This window comes from Elgaria multicarinata, chromosome 2 (assembly GCF_023053635.1).
Source record: "Elgaria multicarinata webbii isolate HBS135686 ecotype San Diego chromosome 2, rElgMul1.1.pri, whole genome shotgun sequence".
NCBI classification, from domain to species: Eukaryota; Metazoa; Chordata; class Lepidosauria; order Squamata; family Anguidae; genus Elgaria; species Elgaria multicarinata.
Window position 1 is genome coordinate 75158194 of NC_086172.1, and position 18415 is coordinate 75176608.

At 43.1% G+C, this 18415-nt stretch overlaps 1 protein-coding gene across 2 annotated transcripts; it reads left to right on the plus strand.

Annotated features, from left to right (window-relative positions):
* Positions 1-11: 11 nt before the first annotated feature.
* On the plus strand, positions 12-18415 carry CNOT9 (CCR4-NOT transcription complex subunit 9). Of its 2 annotated transcripts, none has more exons than XM_063116755.1 (8): positions 12-249; positions 4961-5140; positions 5656-5771; positions 9766-9875; positions 11598-11707; positions 13485-13583; positions 14945-15036; positions 16716-18415. In XM_063116755.1, exons 1-8 carry the CDS (start codon positions 226-228, stop codon positions 16882-16884), a joined length of 900 nt encoding a protein of 299 aa, XP_062972825.1. In that variant the 5' UTR covers positions 12-225; the 3' UTR covers positions 16885-18415. The 2 variants fall into 2 exon arrangements, with proteins under 2 accessions (XP_062972825.1, XP_062972826.1); XM_063116756.1 differs by having other exon boundaries at positions 14945-15044; positions 16721-16801.

The following is an 18415-nucleotide window of genomic DNA, read 5'->3' on the forward strand; positions in this document are numbered from 1 at the left end:
CTTTTTTTTACTACTTGCTTTGAACTCTTCACGGCGCATGCGCCTACCCAGTCTCTTCGGGCCTACCGCTGATGCCCAGAGAGAGGTCAGAGGTCACGGCAGTGGCAGGAGCAGCGACAGCGGCAGGGCCAGTAGGAGAAAGAGGCGGTGGCCTCTGCTTGGATCCATGATGGCGGCGGCTGAAGTAGAAGCGGCCTCCTGAGCTTTCGCAAAGAAGTTCCGACCATGCACAGTTTGGCGACGGCCGCGGTAAGGCCAGGCTGGGCCTGAGGCCGCTTGGCACTTCCCGACTGGGGGCGGGGGGGCGGCTGAAGAGCATGGAAGGCTCCGTCTCTCATCTCATTGGTCGACGAGATTAGGGGAGGGGGGTCAGAGAACGGAGCGGTGCTCTTTTCCCGCCAAATTGTCCTCCGTAGGAAACGCTCGTCCCTTGACGCGCACGCCTCCCTTCCCCCACCCGGAGGCTGCCGCATGCCTGCGGTGTGGGGAGGCCGTGCGCGCCAGGGTGGGCGGCTCGCTTCGAATGCGCTTGTGTGGACCTGGCGTCGCTTGGGTGCATTTTGCATATGCTAATCTATGCGGGTTCGTAATTGCCCGTTGCTTGATGCTAATACTTCAAAACGCGGCTCGGGAAACTGGTGGTTTAGATAAAAGCTTGAGAATTGGTGCCTGGTGTGTGTATATGTGTCTTAAATTTGCATATGTAGATTTATGCAAATAAACTTGAGTCCAGCCCATGTGATGACGTGAGCAGCCTTGTTCACTCTCATCCAAGCGCCTCTCAAGGAGCCGTTTTAACAAGTTCGTGCCTTCTTCCAGGATTTCATGTTTGCGTTAATGTACCGCCATATGGTAGGGATTTTCTCCTTAAACCCTTTTTCTGAAGCTCATCCCTAAACGGGCTTACGTGAAAGTAAGTCCCACTGAATTGAATGAGACTTTATTTCCAGAATGCGTAAGATTGCAGCCTTAAAATGTCATTGAGACTGTAAAACTTTCATGCTGATATTTGTTAACAAATTGTAACTTAATTAGCAGTGGAGGCCATAAGCGCTATATGTAATATGTTATCAAATGGAGCTATAAAGAATTTAGATAGAAGTAGTAGTAGTAAAAGAATAAATGGCCTGGGATTCAGGCACCCCCTTGTGGCATCTTCATAAGGGTTTCAGTGAAAGGTACCCCTTCTAGCCACCAGTAGGAGCCCAATCCTTCTTATTACTTCAATTTAACCGTCTTTGGTTATATCATCTAATTTTCAGGGCTGAAATTAAGCAAGGATATGAGCCACTGTTGTTTTAGCTATTACTAGCTTTTTAGGCTACAAGTGCTTATGGTCCTAAAGTTTATGGGTGAGTTGATAAGAGACAAGTAGGGATAGGAAATCTAGGGATTAAAAGGAAACCATGTATGATTTTCAGTGTTGAGGAATAAGGATTAAAGGAGACTCTGGAGATGGAAGGTGCAATAATTTGAGTCAAGGTGGCTTGAAAGCAGCCTGAGATCTACTGGTATTCTTAAATGATTTCCAGTACATCAGCTAGGGTTTCTGGCACCTGCTTCTTTAACAACAATAACAAAAAGCTCCCACTCTAAAGTAGGTGGCTGGAACTTGAGCATAAACCCAGGTGTAGATCCCGCCCCTCTAAATTAGGTGGCTGAAATTTGGGAATAAAACCAGGAGTAAAGTCTGCCCACCCCTGGCTTAGGCAGAAAAGGAGGAATTTCTATGAGTATCTATCCAATGATACACTCCCTAGATACATTGCTCTCAAAATAACAAGTTAATGGGAATTATATTCAGGGGTTTTGAGGAATATTTACTAGCAGAAAAACTAGTATGAGTTTTCCCAACACAGAAGCTGCACTGGGAGTTAAAAGTACATGATATGAGACAGTACTACATTCTTCAGTGATATAAAATCTTTACTTATCAAACAGGAGCCTTTTAACTGAAAGTATATGTCAGCATTGAAAAGTTTTTGCTGCTTTTAAATGCTTTATATTCCTTGTGTGATGACTAAAAAGTGTTTGAGAAACTTCCATATGACTCTTGCACAAAAAATGGACACAGGAATAGGGTAGGGGGGGATCCAATGCAACTCCCCCATCCCTATCTGCTTTCTTCCAGGATAGTTGACTTTGAGCACTCGCTAAGCAGGATTTGAATTGTATATTGTGGTTTTCTGCACTAAAAGCCACCTTGTGAGGACTTGGCCCTAAAAGGCAGCCTAAAAATATCTTTAATAATAATACTTCAGAATCCGCTAAGTAGAGATTTGTAAATAACTGTATTCATCTTAATAGGCTAACATACTTTGTCTTCTCTGATGGGTAGAGCAATCCTAAGTGGGTTTGGGGAGGAATGAAGCGGAGGATCATCTGCCACTTCTAAAACCCTGCCAGTTCACGCCAGCCAGGATGGAGGATGAAGAGGCAGGTTTGCTGAGTGTTTTAGCCTGGCAGACGTTCAATTTTTGGAAACCCCTGAAACCAATGAGGGGAAGGGGAATTGGCTACAGCTACTCCAATCTGAAAGCCTTTTGAGGAAATGTAGACTCCAACGCTATCCCCACAACACTCCTGTTTGGGACCTACCACCAGTGGTAGATCTATGCTTGCAAACAGACCCCCCCCCCCCGACAGAGTTCCTCTCTGTTGGCAGAGGGGCACTTCTCCCCTATCATAACTCTCTCCAGACAGCTGATCTGGATTGAACTGTCAGTTGTAAAACAAACCCATTTTTTTGCCGCTAAACATCTCCAATAGTAAATATTCCATCAAACTTTGAGTGAAACTAGATGGGACAAAGTACTTGGGGCTGCTGCTGAAAATGGCACCCTTATGTCAAGTTCCACATGATCCCCTAAGTATGATGTAACTTTGTCATATGTTTCATTTCCCTTGCTCATGGGCAGTTATAGCATGGGGACAAGAAAACACACAATGTAACTATCTTATGTGCTTCTATTACTTCATATTGGATGGAAGGTTAGGGATATAAAAAGGAATATGTGCTAGCTCCACTGATCATGAATACTCCTGTTTGACCTCATGCTTAGGCATTTTCTTGTTTGTGTTTTACTCAAAGCTTGACTAAGTGTATCTGCTACTTCAGATTGTGGACAACTTATTTTTTTCAGGTTTAGACAGTAATGCATTTATTTTTATTAAATTCCGACTTGGAAGTTCTTGAACTGTAGATATTTAATGGATAGAGTAAGTGTTTTGATACAGCACAGCTTTTACCACTGGAAAAATGACTAAAAATAAACTTTCCATTTACCCAGAAAGATAATTATGAAAAGAGACCTCTTGAAAGTAGCTATAAAGGCAATTTGCTTAGCAAAGTACCTTCTCATGTTTTAAGGCCAAGTGAAACAGTAGGTGACAGTTTGTAACTAGAAATGTCTAGCTTACAAAGGCAACACTGTGAATAAGAGTAGCAGTTACCCTGGGAAAATTCCTTAACCTTTTTTTAAACACGATCTGTATTTCTAAAAGTGATGGGGAAAAGGGCCATGACTTCTGCTATTTCCCTTATCTTACCTTAGCCCACCCCTTCCCAGATGTTGGCCCTAAAGTGACGTAGATTTTCAGACACTATTCTTCCTGGTGTATTGCCATAGTTGTACCTTGAGATATTTTTGGTCTTTCTTCTGTCTGTTTTCTCTGTTCCTGAGATTGTGAGCTTCTGTTCCTGAGTTTTTGACTGGGAGCCAGCTAATGAGTGTGTTGTGTGTATAAGCCACTGTAAACATAAGTGTTTTTTTTTTTAAAAAAATCATATAAATAAACCACATGATTTGTTTATTATTGGGCCAAAGTCTCCAAACAACTCTAAAGCAGACCCCCAAAATAGGAGGTATGTTGGCTAGCTAGGAATTGAGCACTGAGGATTTCTTTCACTGCAAATCAGCCGTGGAGTAGTACGCAAAGGCTCTGGACTGCTGCTCACCATTGAATGTGGCGATTAGAGTAGATTCTTCAGTGGTCATTTTTCATTCCCCTAAAGCAGCTTTTTTCTAGCCTGGTACCCTCCATATGTTTTGGATTTCAACTTCCCTTATCCATGAGAATTAGCCATGCTGGCTGGGGCTCTTTTACAATGTAAAAGAGGTTTGCTTTAATCTGACTCCCAACTGCCCGGGATTCCCTCAGTTTCTCCTATTTTGGACTGCTGCCATCTACCCCTCATTAACTAAGATCTTGTTAATCTTCGAGTGAAGCAAAAGTTAGCTCCCATCTAGCAGACAGAGGCTATCCTATCAGGTGATAAAGCAAGAGTTGGTTGCCCAAGCAAGATACAAGAACTATCACTGGACACTGGTAGTGAGCCTGTACAGATGACCAAATTTACTTCAGGTCTGGGAACAGGCTGGTTTGGATGCTTCCCCAGAGTATCATCAAGTCAAATGGCAATAGATTTTTTTTTACCATGCATCAACGGTGGTGGTATGGTGTTTGTCCTTATGTGTTTGCTGTAACTATGCACTCAGACCTATCACGGGCAGCTGAATTAAGCCCTGTTGGAAGCTTTGTGTTTACCTCCTATGACATATTCCCCCTCGATGCTGCCACTGTGTCTACATTAGGATTGTAAGCCCATGCATATTTACCCTGGATAAATATTGTTGATTGTTTTTAATTGCTTTTGTATGTATATTTTTAATACTAAGTTTTATATTATATTTCAAAGATTTTAATCTTTTGTAAACCACCTGGAGAACTTTGGCTATTGGGTGATATAGAAATGTAATAATACTAATACTAATAATACTAGAAACAAGTTCTGTTAAAGTAAGTGAGACTTCACCCCATCCGTGTTTACTTGGAAGTGTCTACTGCTTGCCTGTGAAGTTTTATATGAAATAATATTAATTACTCATAGGTTTTGTTCTTTTTGTTTGACTGCGACCAAAGATCTTTATTTAAATTAATGTCCTCTCTCATTTCAAAGCCTGTGCCAACGGCACTGGCTCAGGTTGATCGGGAGAAGATTTATCAGTGGATCAATGAACTTTCCAGCCCTGAGACTCGTGAGAATGCACTGCTGGAGTTGAGTAAAAAGCGGGAGTCTGTCCCTGATCTTGCCCCAATGCTTTGGCACTCCTTTGGCACAATCGCAGCTCTCTTGCAGGTAGGAAGAATGTCTCTTCTGACTGAAATAACCTGCCAGACTGTCTGGTGAACAATTTATTTAGTACCTTTCTGAATTACTCACAGCTCAATCCTATATATGCCTACTCAGAAATAAATCCCATTGAAGTCAATTGGACTTACTCCCAGATAAGGGTGCATAGGTTTGCAGCTTCAGAGTTTTGATGTTTTCTGTTCCGGCCCAATAAAAGTATGTTTACCAGCAGCACTTGAAGGTGGAAATGAAGAACTTGGGCCATTCAATCAGGCACATCTCGCAGTTTAAAAATTAGGGTTGTAGTAAATGTTTGAGGAATCTGTATTGTTAGTTCATCTATTCCATTCCTTCAGCTTGGCTGGCTCTGTGCAGTTAGCATGTGGGCAGAAATTCTATCAAAGTGAGACATGAATCTGTCATAAGTAATTAGTAGGAGGATTTGACAACTCTTGAGAATTGGACTGCTGAAGTGTGGAACAATTATCACGCAAACATTTCCTATTTTCTCTTTTCTGTAGGAGATTGTAAATATCTACCCATCTATAAATCCGCCAACTTTGACAGCTCATCAGTCCAACAGAGTCTGCAATGCTCTGGCACTTCTGCAGTGTGTTGCATCACATCCGGAAACCAGGTTTTTATGCTCTGTATATTTCTCTTGAAAAGCATAGCTTAATTTTCTAGAGGGATTTATAACCAGATAGGAGAAAAGGGAGTGCCATCAAGCCTCTTACCTGCAAGCATTTGCATGTTGTTATCTGTACAAATAACAGATCAAGAATATGCATCAGAACTACATGTTCAATAGCCTCCATGCAGAGAGTTGATCCAATCCCTGTCCATATCTGACAGGTATACTTCAGCATCCACATTGTCTGAAAATATATCTGTCTCCTAATCTGGACTCCACTTCAAAAGGTACTGGCCACAATACAGATAACTACCCAGCTAGAGAGCTGGTGTGGTGTAGTGGTTAGAGTGCTGGGCTGAGACTCAGGAGGTCCAGGTTCTGGACCTTGGCCGTGAAGCTCACTGGGTGACTTTGGGCCAGTCACTGACTTTCAGCCTAACCGAACTCACAGGATTATTGTGAGAATAAAATGGAGAAAAGGAGGATTATGTAAGCCACTTTGGATTCATTATAAGAGGAAAAATAAATGTAATAATACAAATAAACTAGTTTCATGCACCCAGTGGGGCTTTTGACTTCTTAATCGGCAGATGCTTGACCTGCAAGGCAAGCCACATAGAAATTTGGGGCCTGATTTACACCAAGCAGGATATAACACTTTGAAAGCATTTTGAAAATGATATATGGAATGTGTCATAAGCCCCAAAAGTTGTCAATACTGTTATAAAGCAATACTGTAGATCCTCCCCAGCTGAGCTTTAAGCATAGTTTAGAATACACCTGTGCTGTTTTTCAAGGGAAAAACTTCCACTGGGCTTGTCTGCAGGACCAATCTAATTAGTGATTACTGCCTAGGATATGTTTTAGGGTTTTTGGCTGACTTGTTAAACAAGGCAGTCAAGCTGCCAGTTTTAATGATCATTTGAAATGCCAGGAGGAAAGCTAGTTTTCTTATACCGACCGGTCTCTAACCTTCCTTTTCTTGGTAAGGTGGTAGAGAAAGTGGTATTGGATTAGGTTCAAGAGTTTTTTCATGACTCCAATTTTCTAGATCCTTTTCAATCGGGTTTTAGACCAGGTCACAGCACAGCGACTGCCCTTGCCGCAGTCTTTGACGATCTTTTAGCGATGGACAAAGGTAATCTGTCCATCCTGCTGTTATTGGACCTTTCAGTGGCCTTCGACACAGTGGATCATGAATTGTTGATTAGACGGTTGAAGACCCAGGTGGGACTGGAGGGCCTGGCTCTTGCCTGGTTCCAGTCCTACTTGGATGGAAGGGCTCAGGTGGTTACCATGGGCACCTGTACATCTACCCCCACAGCCCTCCCCTGTGGACTTCCACAGGGTTCCATCCTCTCACCTTTCATGTTCAATGTATATGTGAGGCCACTGGCAGAGTTAATTAGAGCCCATGGGCTGAGGTACCATATGTATGCTGATGATACCCGGCTTTACATCTCCGTGGGGTCTGACCTCGGCGAGGCAGTTGCTACTCTGTCCTGGCGCCTGGCTGAGATCTGTAACTGGATGTCTAGGAGTAAACTAAAGCTTAACCCAGAGAAGGCTGAGCTGATGATGATTGGCCGAGGTCAGCGGCTGGCAGATTTGAGGCAGGAGCTCGTAGATCTGCCTATTTCAGGAATCCGACCAAGGATTGTGACTGAGGCGCAGGACCTGGGTGTTATTCTTGACCAGTCCCTAACTATGTCATCACAGGTGGGGGCCGTGGTTCGGAGTTGCTTTCATCAACTACGTGTGCTCCGCCAAGTTCGCCCCTTTCTGTCAGAGGCTGATCTTACCACTGCAGTCCAGGCCCTGGTTCTTTCCAGACTGGACTATTGCAACCTGTTGTATACAGGGCTTCCCTTGAAGCAAATCCAACGCCTATAGGCTGTACAAAATGCAGCAGCCAGGTTGGTCAAGGCGCTCCCAAAGTGGTCTTCTATCACTTTGGTGCTTCAAGAGCTCCATTTATTATTTATTTTATTTATTTATTGCACTTATATACTGCTCCCATAGCCAGGGCTCTCTGGGCAGTTTACAGAAATTCTAAAATTAAGATTAAAATGAGTATACAAAATTTAAAATTCTAAAACACAGAACATACACACATAAAGCATTAAAAACCGTTAAAAAACTAAACTCGTGGGTGATTAAGATGTGCCACCATATGCCTGGGCAAAGAAGAAAGTCTTAACCTGGCACCGGAAAGATAGCAGCGTTGGTGCCAAGCGAGCCTCGTCCATTGGCTGCCGGTGGCTGCTAGGGTGCGCTACACGGTCTTGTTGATCATGTATAAAGCCCTGCATTGCTTGGGTCCTGGATACCTGAGCACTCGCCTTTCTCATGTGTCTCACCATTGGCAGACTTGCTCTCAGGAGCAGGGTGCCCTGATGGTCCCCCACTACAAATTGGAATGCGCCAGGGCCTTTTCAGTGGCTGGCCCCTGGTTATGGAATAATCTGCCACTGGAGATTAGACAGGCTCTCACTCTCAATTGCTTCAAATGCCTTTGTAAGGCGTTTTTATTTTCACAAGAGTCTGGGGAGGGGGTGGTTTAAATTGGGGTTGAGGGCTTTTCATGGCTTGAGGGTGAGGGTTTTAATGGAATTGGCTTAATGTGGGTTGAGGGTTTTAATGGAATTGTTTTATATGTTATTGTAAAGCGCCTCGATGCCAGAAATGGTGAGGCGGCGCTATGAAAATAAATTATATAATTGCTCTTTCTAGAGGTGAGGTCTCATAACAATGTAGATTGCTGGAAGAGGAAAGAACAGAATTGAGTTTCCTAACCTCCACAAAATAATTCTTTGTGGACTATTTCCTGAACGATACTCTACAGCAGCCTTCTACAACCTGTTGCCCTCCGTGTATGCTGATTTACAAATCCCTCATCTCTGGCCAGCATGGCCGTTGGCTGAGGAGGATTGGGGTTGTAGCCTGCTGCTCTTTAGCATGTGTGGGGAATCTTTTTGAGTCCAAGGGTCACATTGCCGACCTCCTGGGGGAGCTGCATGTTAGTGGTAGATGGGGGCTAAAGCAAAAAGTGGGTGGGGGGCTGCCCCTCTCACCTATTCATTCTCTCTCTCACTCACTCACAGACACACACACATGCTCCACCCTGCCCTAACGTAGCAATTAGGCTTGAAAAAAAGTCTCTTATTGGAGTCAGTTGGAGGCTTTTTTTCAAGCCTAATTGCTGTGCCAAGGGAGGCATGCAACCGCAGTGGACATAGATTGCATCCCCCCTGTGTTAACTAGGCTGGGAGCAGGAGGACTTAAAGCTTCACTGTTGCATGCAGTTGAGGATTGGAGGCCACAGGCTGGAACTGAAGTTTTCGTGGGCCAGCATTTCCTTACCCATGCTTTGTAGCCCTGTAGTTGGCTTCTTTGATAAAACAATGGCATTACTAGCATATCAACCTCGTTTGCAGGACATGGCTGCCTCATCACGGGTTATTTAACACATGATGAGTTGCAGCATGTGCTGTTTTCAGTATGTAACCCCCAATTGGTGCAATTCGGTTTTTTGGCATGTTATTCAAACCCAGCCATCATGACCTATTTGAGGGTTAAACAATCCTCGCATAACCCTTGATTACTGATCAGTGTTTACAACACTTTACCAATTACAATAAACAAAAGAGACATCCCTGCCCCAAGGAGCATGCAGTCTAAACTTTGACCAGGAGTGGATGAGAGAAGAGTAGGTAACAAAACAGTGTGTGTGTAAGGGTGGGGTGGGGAAGAATTGGAGAGACAGTTGAAGAAGGGCTTATAATTGTGAGTAAATGCACTGCTACGTGCTTAGTCTATGGCTGATACTTTGTGATATTCCCCCTATATTACTCTGAAGGTATCATAGATACTTACTGTCTCAATGTATTGGTTGTTAATGTCTGCATAGACAGTAACAGCTCTAGGCTGTTAATTAGAAGATTGTGCCTCTTCAGTGTTTGTTTGTTTGCCCAGTGCTTTTTTCCTCTTTCTCTAGGTCAGCCTTCCTTGCTGCTCACATCCCTCTCTTCTTATATCCATTCTTGCACACTGTCAGCAAGACTCGTCCCTTTGAATACTTGCGACTCACAAGTCTTGGAGTAATTGGTAAGCATCCACTCTAACGCTGGGAATGGTAAGGTCTCACTTTTGAGAAATGGGGAATGGTTTGGGTTCACCAATTAATAGCTCAGAAAATGGCACTGTCTTGATCTGGTACAAGCTCTCTGCAACTTAGACCATATGTTGTGAAAGAGGGAATTTTAACATTGCAAATGTATATGAAATTACATAACACTGTCAGTGCTAGAAAGAACTTCCAAGTTATGGTCCTATATTGTTTTAGCTGCAGGGCTTCTGGGAATGATGTATGACAGAAGTAACAAATTAACCAGGAATTAAATATATCATCAGGAGTGATTGCGGCTAGTCACAAATTTCTGTTCCATTGCTAAGCTTCATGTTCTTTCTTCCAACTTGTCCAACGGTTTATTTTTTCAAATTAATAAGAGCAAAACGGAAGTGATAAGAGTTGGGAATCCTGGTGCACTTAAAGAGTTGCAATGAAGGATTATTTATTATGTGAGCCTTACAAGTTCAGTATGCAACTTAAACATGCTTATAATGGGCACAAGCGGTATGCGATAAAATGTAATTTTAAAAGTATACTTAGTATGCCCCCTGAAGTCTTCCATAGTGCTTGATCATGCAACTATCCAAGCATTTGTAACATCAAGAACTGATTATTATAATGTACTTTCTGTTGGATTGCCGTTGAAGACTAGTGCAAAATGCTGCCGATTTCCTTTTATAAGTATCGGGAAGAGGAACATATCCAACCAAGGCAGAATCGGCTGCTCTGGTTCTTAGCTAATTTCCAGGCCTAATTCATTGACACAAGCCATCAAAGCCTTTACAGATCCCATATAACTTAGGGCACGCTGCTCTTTTTATGTTGTTTCCTGTCTTTTGAGCAATTTGATGTAATTATTCATCAGAATGTCTTTTCAAAGTTGATTGAAGAAAATGCTGAATATTAAAAAAAATTATAGAGTAACTAGTAAACTAACGGGTTAAAAAGCTGAGTATCTTACATTCCATAGCTTGGAATATACATATAGTTAATTAGCAAAGGCAAGAAATCATGTAGAGAGGAGGAAAGGATTAAAAGGATTTTAATTTTTGTGAACCGCCCAGAGAGCTTCGGCTATTGGGCGGTATAAAAATGTAATTAATAAATAAATAAATAAATAAATAAATAAAAGGCTTCTGTTTCTGTAAATACAATCCATTTATATTTGCTCCTGGATTCTTGTTAGCTCACCCCTCCACTCTCCTGATCACTTCCATTTCTTTTCCAGACTCTTCTGTACAGAAAGGTTGATTTATTGAACAAAACTTTAGTGGGAAGATTACCATTCATCTATATTACCGTATTTCTTCGATTCTAAGACGCACTTTTTTCTCCATATAAACATCTCTAAAAACGGGGTGCGTCTTAGAATCTCAGGTTGTTTATTATTTCTTAGAATCAAAGCTTTTTTTCTGTTGGTGGTACTGAAATTAGTGTGCGTCTTACAATTGATGGCGTCTTAGAATCGAAGAAATACGGTAATTCTACCTTCTACCCAGACAAGGCCAGGCCCATTTATTTGCACTGACTTGAAAAAATATATTTGAGCATAATTGCATTGTTTTTGTATCACCCTTTTTATTATAAAGTTCTCATTTACTGCTTTTCTGTTAGCTCTGGTTGATTCTTCTACTTTGTAAGGTCTTTGCCAAGTTAGATGAAACTATTCTTGGTTGTTTTTGCTTGTGTTTTTAAAGGGGCCCTAGTGAAGACAGATGAGCAAGAAGTAATCAACTTCTTACTGACAACGGAAATTATCCCTTTGTGCTTACGCATCATGGAGTCTGGCAGTGAACTTTCCAAAACGGTATTGCTTTTAGTATAATGAAGCGTTCTAGCTTCTTGGCTGCTTTCTCTTTCTTTCCAGTGCATCATGTTCGTGCATGCAGCAGACCTGTTCTCCACAGTTAGTTGGCTGTTTCTCTCAAGGGAGTGATTGCAGATGTACCTGCTTCAAATTGTCATGATTCACTGCCTCCTTTCAAAACACTGCTTTGAAAGAAAAACAAGATAATGGATGCCCATTTCCTTTTATACCATTTCTCATCCAGAGTGCTTTTATGTTCATTTTTTGCCACAGCACCTGAGCGCTGTACAATTCTTAAATCAAATTATTCTCCCAGCACCAATTTATTTATTAATTTCTGTATTTATTTGTGATATTTATATACCCCTGAATATAATATCTCTAAGCAGTTAACACACACGCGCACACTCACATTTAAAATACAATATTAAAAACACAACATTAAAAATAATTCCAGTTTGAAAAAGTAACAATTATTTTTTGTGTGAAGTCCCATTATAAGTTTTACGAGAAACCTGCAGATCCTGGACATCTTCCAAGACTCACCCCTAGGTCAGTTTAGCCTAGATGTACTTTAGACATTTGTCAGCCTTTTTTAGGTTATTAATTTTGTCTGCACAATTGAAACTGGTTTCCTCCTCTTGTCGACTTGGCTAATTAAGCCAGATGGCTAAAGGAATTGGTAAGAGAACATTTAAACCTATGGGGTTTCCTTGGGTATGTTCAGAGGACGAGCCCCACCTTATCTCGAAGCAAGGTGTTAGACAAGTTCTTTTGCTCTTAGGGACGAGATCCAATTCAGCCCCCAAGCACGACTCCACACTTTCAGCGACAGAGGGTTCAAAAGCGCTTTATTGATTATAATCAAGATCTGAGAGTTTTGAAAACAACAGTCAGACAGAGAATTGGAAATTCAGCACAGCTATTCAAGCCTGAAAGGGGCAGTGCCCCATAGCAATATTAACCAATCAGAACGTAACACTAGAGTCTTCTTATCTTGTGCTAAACAATCCCTTTGTAACAGTAAGTTACAGTAAACTATCTTTCTGCCTGGAGCCGAGAAGCCATTGTTTTAATTAGATAAGACAGTTACAAGAAGACACCCTTGAAAACGCCCTCGGTACATGACATTTCGCCTGGTGTATGATGGCTACTTTACAGCTTCCTCTAGAAAATGGAGGTGCCTCTGCTAACATTGGCAGATAATTGCCGTGCCCCTTGTTGTTCTTGTCGCTGTGTTGTATGAGGTTTTATTTGGTTTCATGGTGGCTAGAGCTGTTTCTCAAAGGTGTAAATCAGGGTGCAGAACCATCTTACGGTGTTTGTGTGTTGGGGGGGGAGGGAGTTCCTCCCCATGGGCTGGACAACATTTTTATGTGCTTGGAGAAGCAAGGTGTTTCCTGCCTCCGCACAGAGAAAGGTACTCGAGTCCCTAGTCTCGTTTAGTGTGCACTGTCCTGATGGGGGCAGCACACCCCATGTGAAAGGAGTTAGCCGATGCTGGAAGGAATAGCTACTCCTCCCAGTATCAGCTGAGTTGCCTGCCACCCTGCCATTCTCACCCTGCCAATAGAGATAATGGGGGGATTCCTCCAGAAGGTGGGGCTCGTCCTCTGAACATACCCAATGAAACCCCATAGGTTTAAATGTTCTCTTACCAATTCCTTTAGCCATCTGGCTTTACCCTGAGTTTTGGTAATGTGATCAGGAGGTAGAGACCCATCCCAACCCTGTACATTTGTGCGATTACTCAACCATATCCTCTTCTTTCTTTCAGGTTGCTACTTTTATTCTACAGAAGATCTTATTGGATGATACGGGACTGGCTTACATCTGCCAGACTTACGAACGATTTTCTCATGTTGCAATGATATTGGTAGGCTTCTCAGTTTGCAAAGGACTTGGTAGCTCAACATAGATTGAGAGGGAACTAAATGGTCTTTAGAGCAAGATGTAGTGAGTGTAGATTTGGATCATTGTAGTAGAAACATCTAATTGTACAATAAAGGTCAGGTTCATTTAGCTCCTAATCTCAAGGAACAAGTGTGTGCCAGAGGATTGTAAAGCAACACCACAGTGTCACAGTATTGTGCCAAAAGCGTTGTTGTGTGAAAAGTACTCCCCTTTTTGGGGAGGCGGTGGGTTTCCAAGGCCTGAGGAGCAGATCAGAAATCATGAATAAAGCTTGCATGACTGCACATCATTAGAGAAGGGCAAAAATTCAAGAAAATTAGAAGCATATGCAAATAACACTGTATACATACTACTCGTGCTTTCTTTTGAAGTTTTTCATGCAGCAACTCCCAGTGCCAGCAAGGCAAACTGCCGTTTGGTTTAAAATTGCTAACTTCTTCAGCTGTTAGATATGCTGCGCTCGGAAATCTTCAAAGGCAGCCCCGGCTGTGTATGCAGTTCTTGGTGGCACAAGCATATTTCAGCTGCTTTGGATTGCTAGCTGCAATTTTTCACTAATAGGTATTGCATTGTTTCAGTGTCCAGTTAGATTATATCATTTTTTCCTTGTGCTCATAAGTGCTATTTAATAAAGCCTTTGCAATATAAAAGGGGTTACGGTGAGAAGACAATAATTGCTATTTACTGGCTTTGTTTTTAACGCTAGAATTGTGGGCAGTTCAGGTAGCCTTGGCTCCCTTTAGAATCATGTGCTGAATAATTAAGTATTGGGTTTTGGCACAGTGACTTGTGGTGTAGGGCTTGCTTGCTTTATAAAAATAATTATAATCCCTTTGTGTCTTGCAATCTTTTCGCCCAACCCCTGGGGAGGCAAGGCAATGTTCTTGATCTTTGTTTACAAAAAGGAGAGCTAGTGTGCTGGGAGACTAATAGATTGCACTCTTCCAGATTCTAAACTGGGGGCCCAATTGCTAGGACACTTTTTCTGTTTCCCATATTGGGTTAGAAGACTATGGCAAGAGCAGCAGTCTGAGAAGGTTGCTTCTGCTTTTGTTCTTGCCACCAAATCGTGGAAGCAACTCACAACTTTGTCACTGGTATGTCTAGGAAGTGGCAAATCTCTTGAATTTACTCTATGTCTATAGTGCAGTCAGTGTATGTGGCACTTTGTGGAATAAAATAAATAAAAGCCAGCTTGCTGTCCTAAGAGGTTTGCAGTCTAAATAAAGGTTAATGAGGGATGAATGTGACCAAATGTATTTACAACTGCTTAGGCTTCAACAAATTTCCTTGTTCCAACCTCTGTTCTTGTTTTTAACCTAGGGTAAAATGGTCCTGCAACTTTCCAAGGAGCCTTCTGCCAGGCTACTGAAACATGTGGTCCGTTGTTACCTTCGCCTTTCTGATAATCCAAGGTAGACATCTTAGAAGTTTTTTGGGGTCCCTTGGTAGGGATGTGGGAAATTGGTGTTGCCCTGTGGAACTAGAAATAGTGGCATGTTGCAGTGCCAGGACGGAAGTCCAACTCCTTTTATAGCTCCAAAACAAATATCAAACAGGATATGATGGTGGTTCTCCCATCACATTGGCTGCGTTTGGACATCACGGTAGCCCATGACAGGTTGATAAGCTACTCAAAGTAATTTATTTTTTAAATCAGTTTTATATTTTTTAGTATTTTTATATTTGATGTTCCCTGCCTTGATCCAGAGGGAGAGGCAGGTAATAAATATATTATTATTATTATTATTATTATTATTATTATTATTATTATTATTATTATTAGCCAACTATCCCCCGCCACACAAGTGGACTAATAAGCTACTGTGAGTAATTTGATTCGCCCCTCTGCCCCTTATCCTGTTGCAATCCTCCTGCGCGAGCAGTGGCGCTGTTTCACCTCTGAAGCACTGAAAGTTTGCAAGATTGGGACAAAACTTCATATGCAGCTTCCCTCAGTCAGGAGGCACCTGATTCACCATCAAACCCCTGCATAATAACTCACCAAGGAGGGAAAAATCCCAAGTGCACCAGAAAGGGGAAAGTGGTTAGAAAACCTTGGGGTTCTGCAACATCAGGACAAAACTCCACAAACACTCTACTAGTCAGGATGCACCCGACCCACCATCAAACATTTATTCGAGATGAGCAAAAATCTCAAAAGCTCCCAAAGGGGGAGATACCTAGAAAACCTTGCGGGTTTACAGGATCAGGGCCAAACCTCATACCCTGCCTGGTCTACTAAGGAGGCACCCGATGCACTAGGAAAACCCAGTGCTAACTGTTAAAGCGGCAAAAATCCTAGGCGCACCAAAAAGCAGGAGATGCCTATAACAACTGGAATTTGCAGGATTGGGACCAAACCTCATACCTACCTCCTTTACAGTGTTGGTCGCTTTAACACGTTCCTAAGCAGTAAGCCAGTGAAGAGCAGAGTGGGAGCTGTTTTGACTGTTCTTCCTGCACAACTCTGTAACCAGCCAGAATAACCCAGGGTGACTGCCATACAACACAATAACCTATGATGGGTTAAATAACTCACTCTGCAGGCCTTGGATTATCAGAATGGGTTATTTTGCCCAAATAGGCCATTGTAGGTTAATAAAAAAGACCTCCCACCAGACAACATGATAAACCATGATGGGTAAATTAAGCCATCATAGATTAGAGTCCAGCTGGGTTCTTCAGGCCGCCTTACAGAGATTCTGGAGAATGTAGCATGTTCAAGTGACATCTGATTCTTTAAGCTATGAGTTACCATAGCACTGTTTAGTGAGTCTCATCCCTTTGTTTTACACAGCTCAGGAGCATGAATTGACACTAATGTAGAGACAAAGTGTGTCACTGACTGAGCTGAGGGGGAGATGAAAAGTAAGGGGGCATTGCTTCTCAGGAGTCCTCATGGGCTGGATTGGCAAACCTCCACTGTTGATACAGAGGGTGTGGGGTGGTGATCTCCTGTAAGTGTGTCTGGTTCAGCCTTTGACTTGAAGGGCAATCGTTGTAGCCTTATGTATTCAGGAGGGGGGCTTGCTCCCCTCTTGTCCATGTGAGTTTATTTGTTGGCCCCCCTCTTTCTTGTCTCCTGATGTAGGGCACGGGAAGCCCTCAGGCAGTGCCTTCCTGACCAGCTGAAAGACACCACCTTTGCCCAGGTTCTGAAAGACGACACAACCACCAAGCGTTGGCTGGCGCAGCTGGTCAAGAACCTGCAAGAAGGCCAAGTCACCGACCCCAGGGGCATCCCCCTTCCTCCGCAGTGACAGCCAAGGAGGTGGCAGAACCCAGGAGGAAACAGCTCAGGTTTACAGAGAGCCAGGAACCAATGACCTCTTCCAGATCCTGTCAGGCATGTGTGGGCAGCTCCTTGGACTGTCAATAGCCACCTAGACTGCAGGCCCTTTCTATAGCAACTTCTCACCATGCCTCTGAGGATTATGACACCAGCAAACACAGTTGGGACAGAGAAGCCCTCTTTTAGGGTGTGGGCTTTGTCGTGATGTTCACTTGAGCACCAAGCTGAGCAGTGGTGCTGCTGACAGCATCTCTCCCTATCTGGTTCAGTGTGGCAGGCTTGGGAAGTGTTCCTCAGTTTCTTGTTGTTCAGTGTTTACATGTAAGTTCAATAAAGGTTGGTCTGGTCATTTGACCCTCTTAGGAGTACCTTTTGAGCTACATCTGGCTCTAAGCAGAGGAAGCCTGCTTCCCTCTTCCTGACTGGGAATTGCGCTTTCCTAAGAGGAACGCCCTGCCTGATCCATTCTTTTTGATAAGCTGAGCCATTGTGGCTGGGGCCCTTGGAGTTTTAACTCTGAGGGGGATTAAGTGGGGGCAGTAAGATAGTATATCCTCGCCTTCATAAGGGATTGTTCCTGATATGTCACAAGGCAGTGATTTCCTGGACTGTATTCCTTTGGCCATGCAGTAGAACAGTCCCTGCCTCTGTGACTGTATTTGAACCAGTGTCAAATGTTCTGTGGATCCACCTCCACTAACTTCCTAGTCAGTAAGATCCAGAATGCCACTGAGACATTCCTTTAATATTCAACCTGTGCCAGGGGAGAAAAGCTTGTTGTATGGGTGCCATGGCTTAGAACCAGCAAGCCTTCCACTTCGTTGCAGCCAATGCCTCTGGTTAGTATAGGGTTAATCCTAGGGGTGAGCAAAACAGATAGGGACCAAGAGCTATTTCAGGCAGCCGAGAAAGGCTGCAGGTATTTCAGCCTTGCTGGCTGGTGCTGGAAAGCATAATGGCTGCAAAACGCAAGGGCTCTCATGCTCTTTTATTATTATTATCATCTTCTTCTTCTTCCCCTGCTACCAGGCTAAGTGCATCCAGTCCATCCGTTTGAACCTGCCCACGTTTGTTGGCGTCTGCCACAGCTGAGGAGCCATTAAGCAGTCTGCAAAGGCAGCCTATCCCCTGCCCTGTAAATGAAAGAAGCAAACAAAAAGAAGGGGGAGGGAGTTTGGGGTGGGGAATCATCCAGGCTGTTTGTCAGTGGCACAACAAGACTGGGAGCAGGTGGCTTCTGGTCCTTTGCCAGATCCCTTAGCCTCGGCACCTGCTGCTGCTTTGGGCAGAAACCTATTTTCCCTTTCCCCCTTTTTTCTTTGCTGATGGCTGGCCAGGCCACTCCAAGAGTGTCTTAACTCTTCTCTCTCTTCATGGACTGCTTTTGCTCTTATAGCGGCTCCCAGTTTTATAACAGCCTTGTTTTTCCATCCCTGCCTTGAGTGGACTTTACCAACTGCTTCTGTTTTGTAACTTGAATAAAAAATAAGCCAAATGAA

Bases quoted from the DNA above. Each gene is read 5' to 3' on its own strand.
- CNOT9 (XM_063116755.1), top strand. From the start codon at position 226: ATGCACAGTTTGGCGACGGCCGCG. The intron at 5,772-9,765 runs GTTTTTATGCTC...CTCTTTCTCTAG, and splicing joins GCATCACATCCGGAAACCAG to GTCAGCCTTCCTTGCTGCTC. The intron at 15,037-16,715 runs GTAGACATCTTA...CTCCTGATGTAG, and splicing joins CGCCTTTCTGATAATCCAAG to GGCACGGGAAGCCCTCAGGC.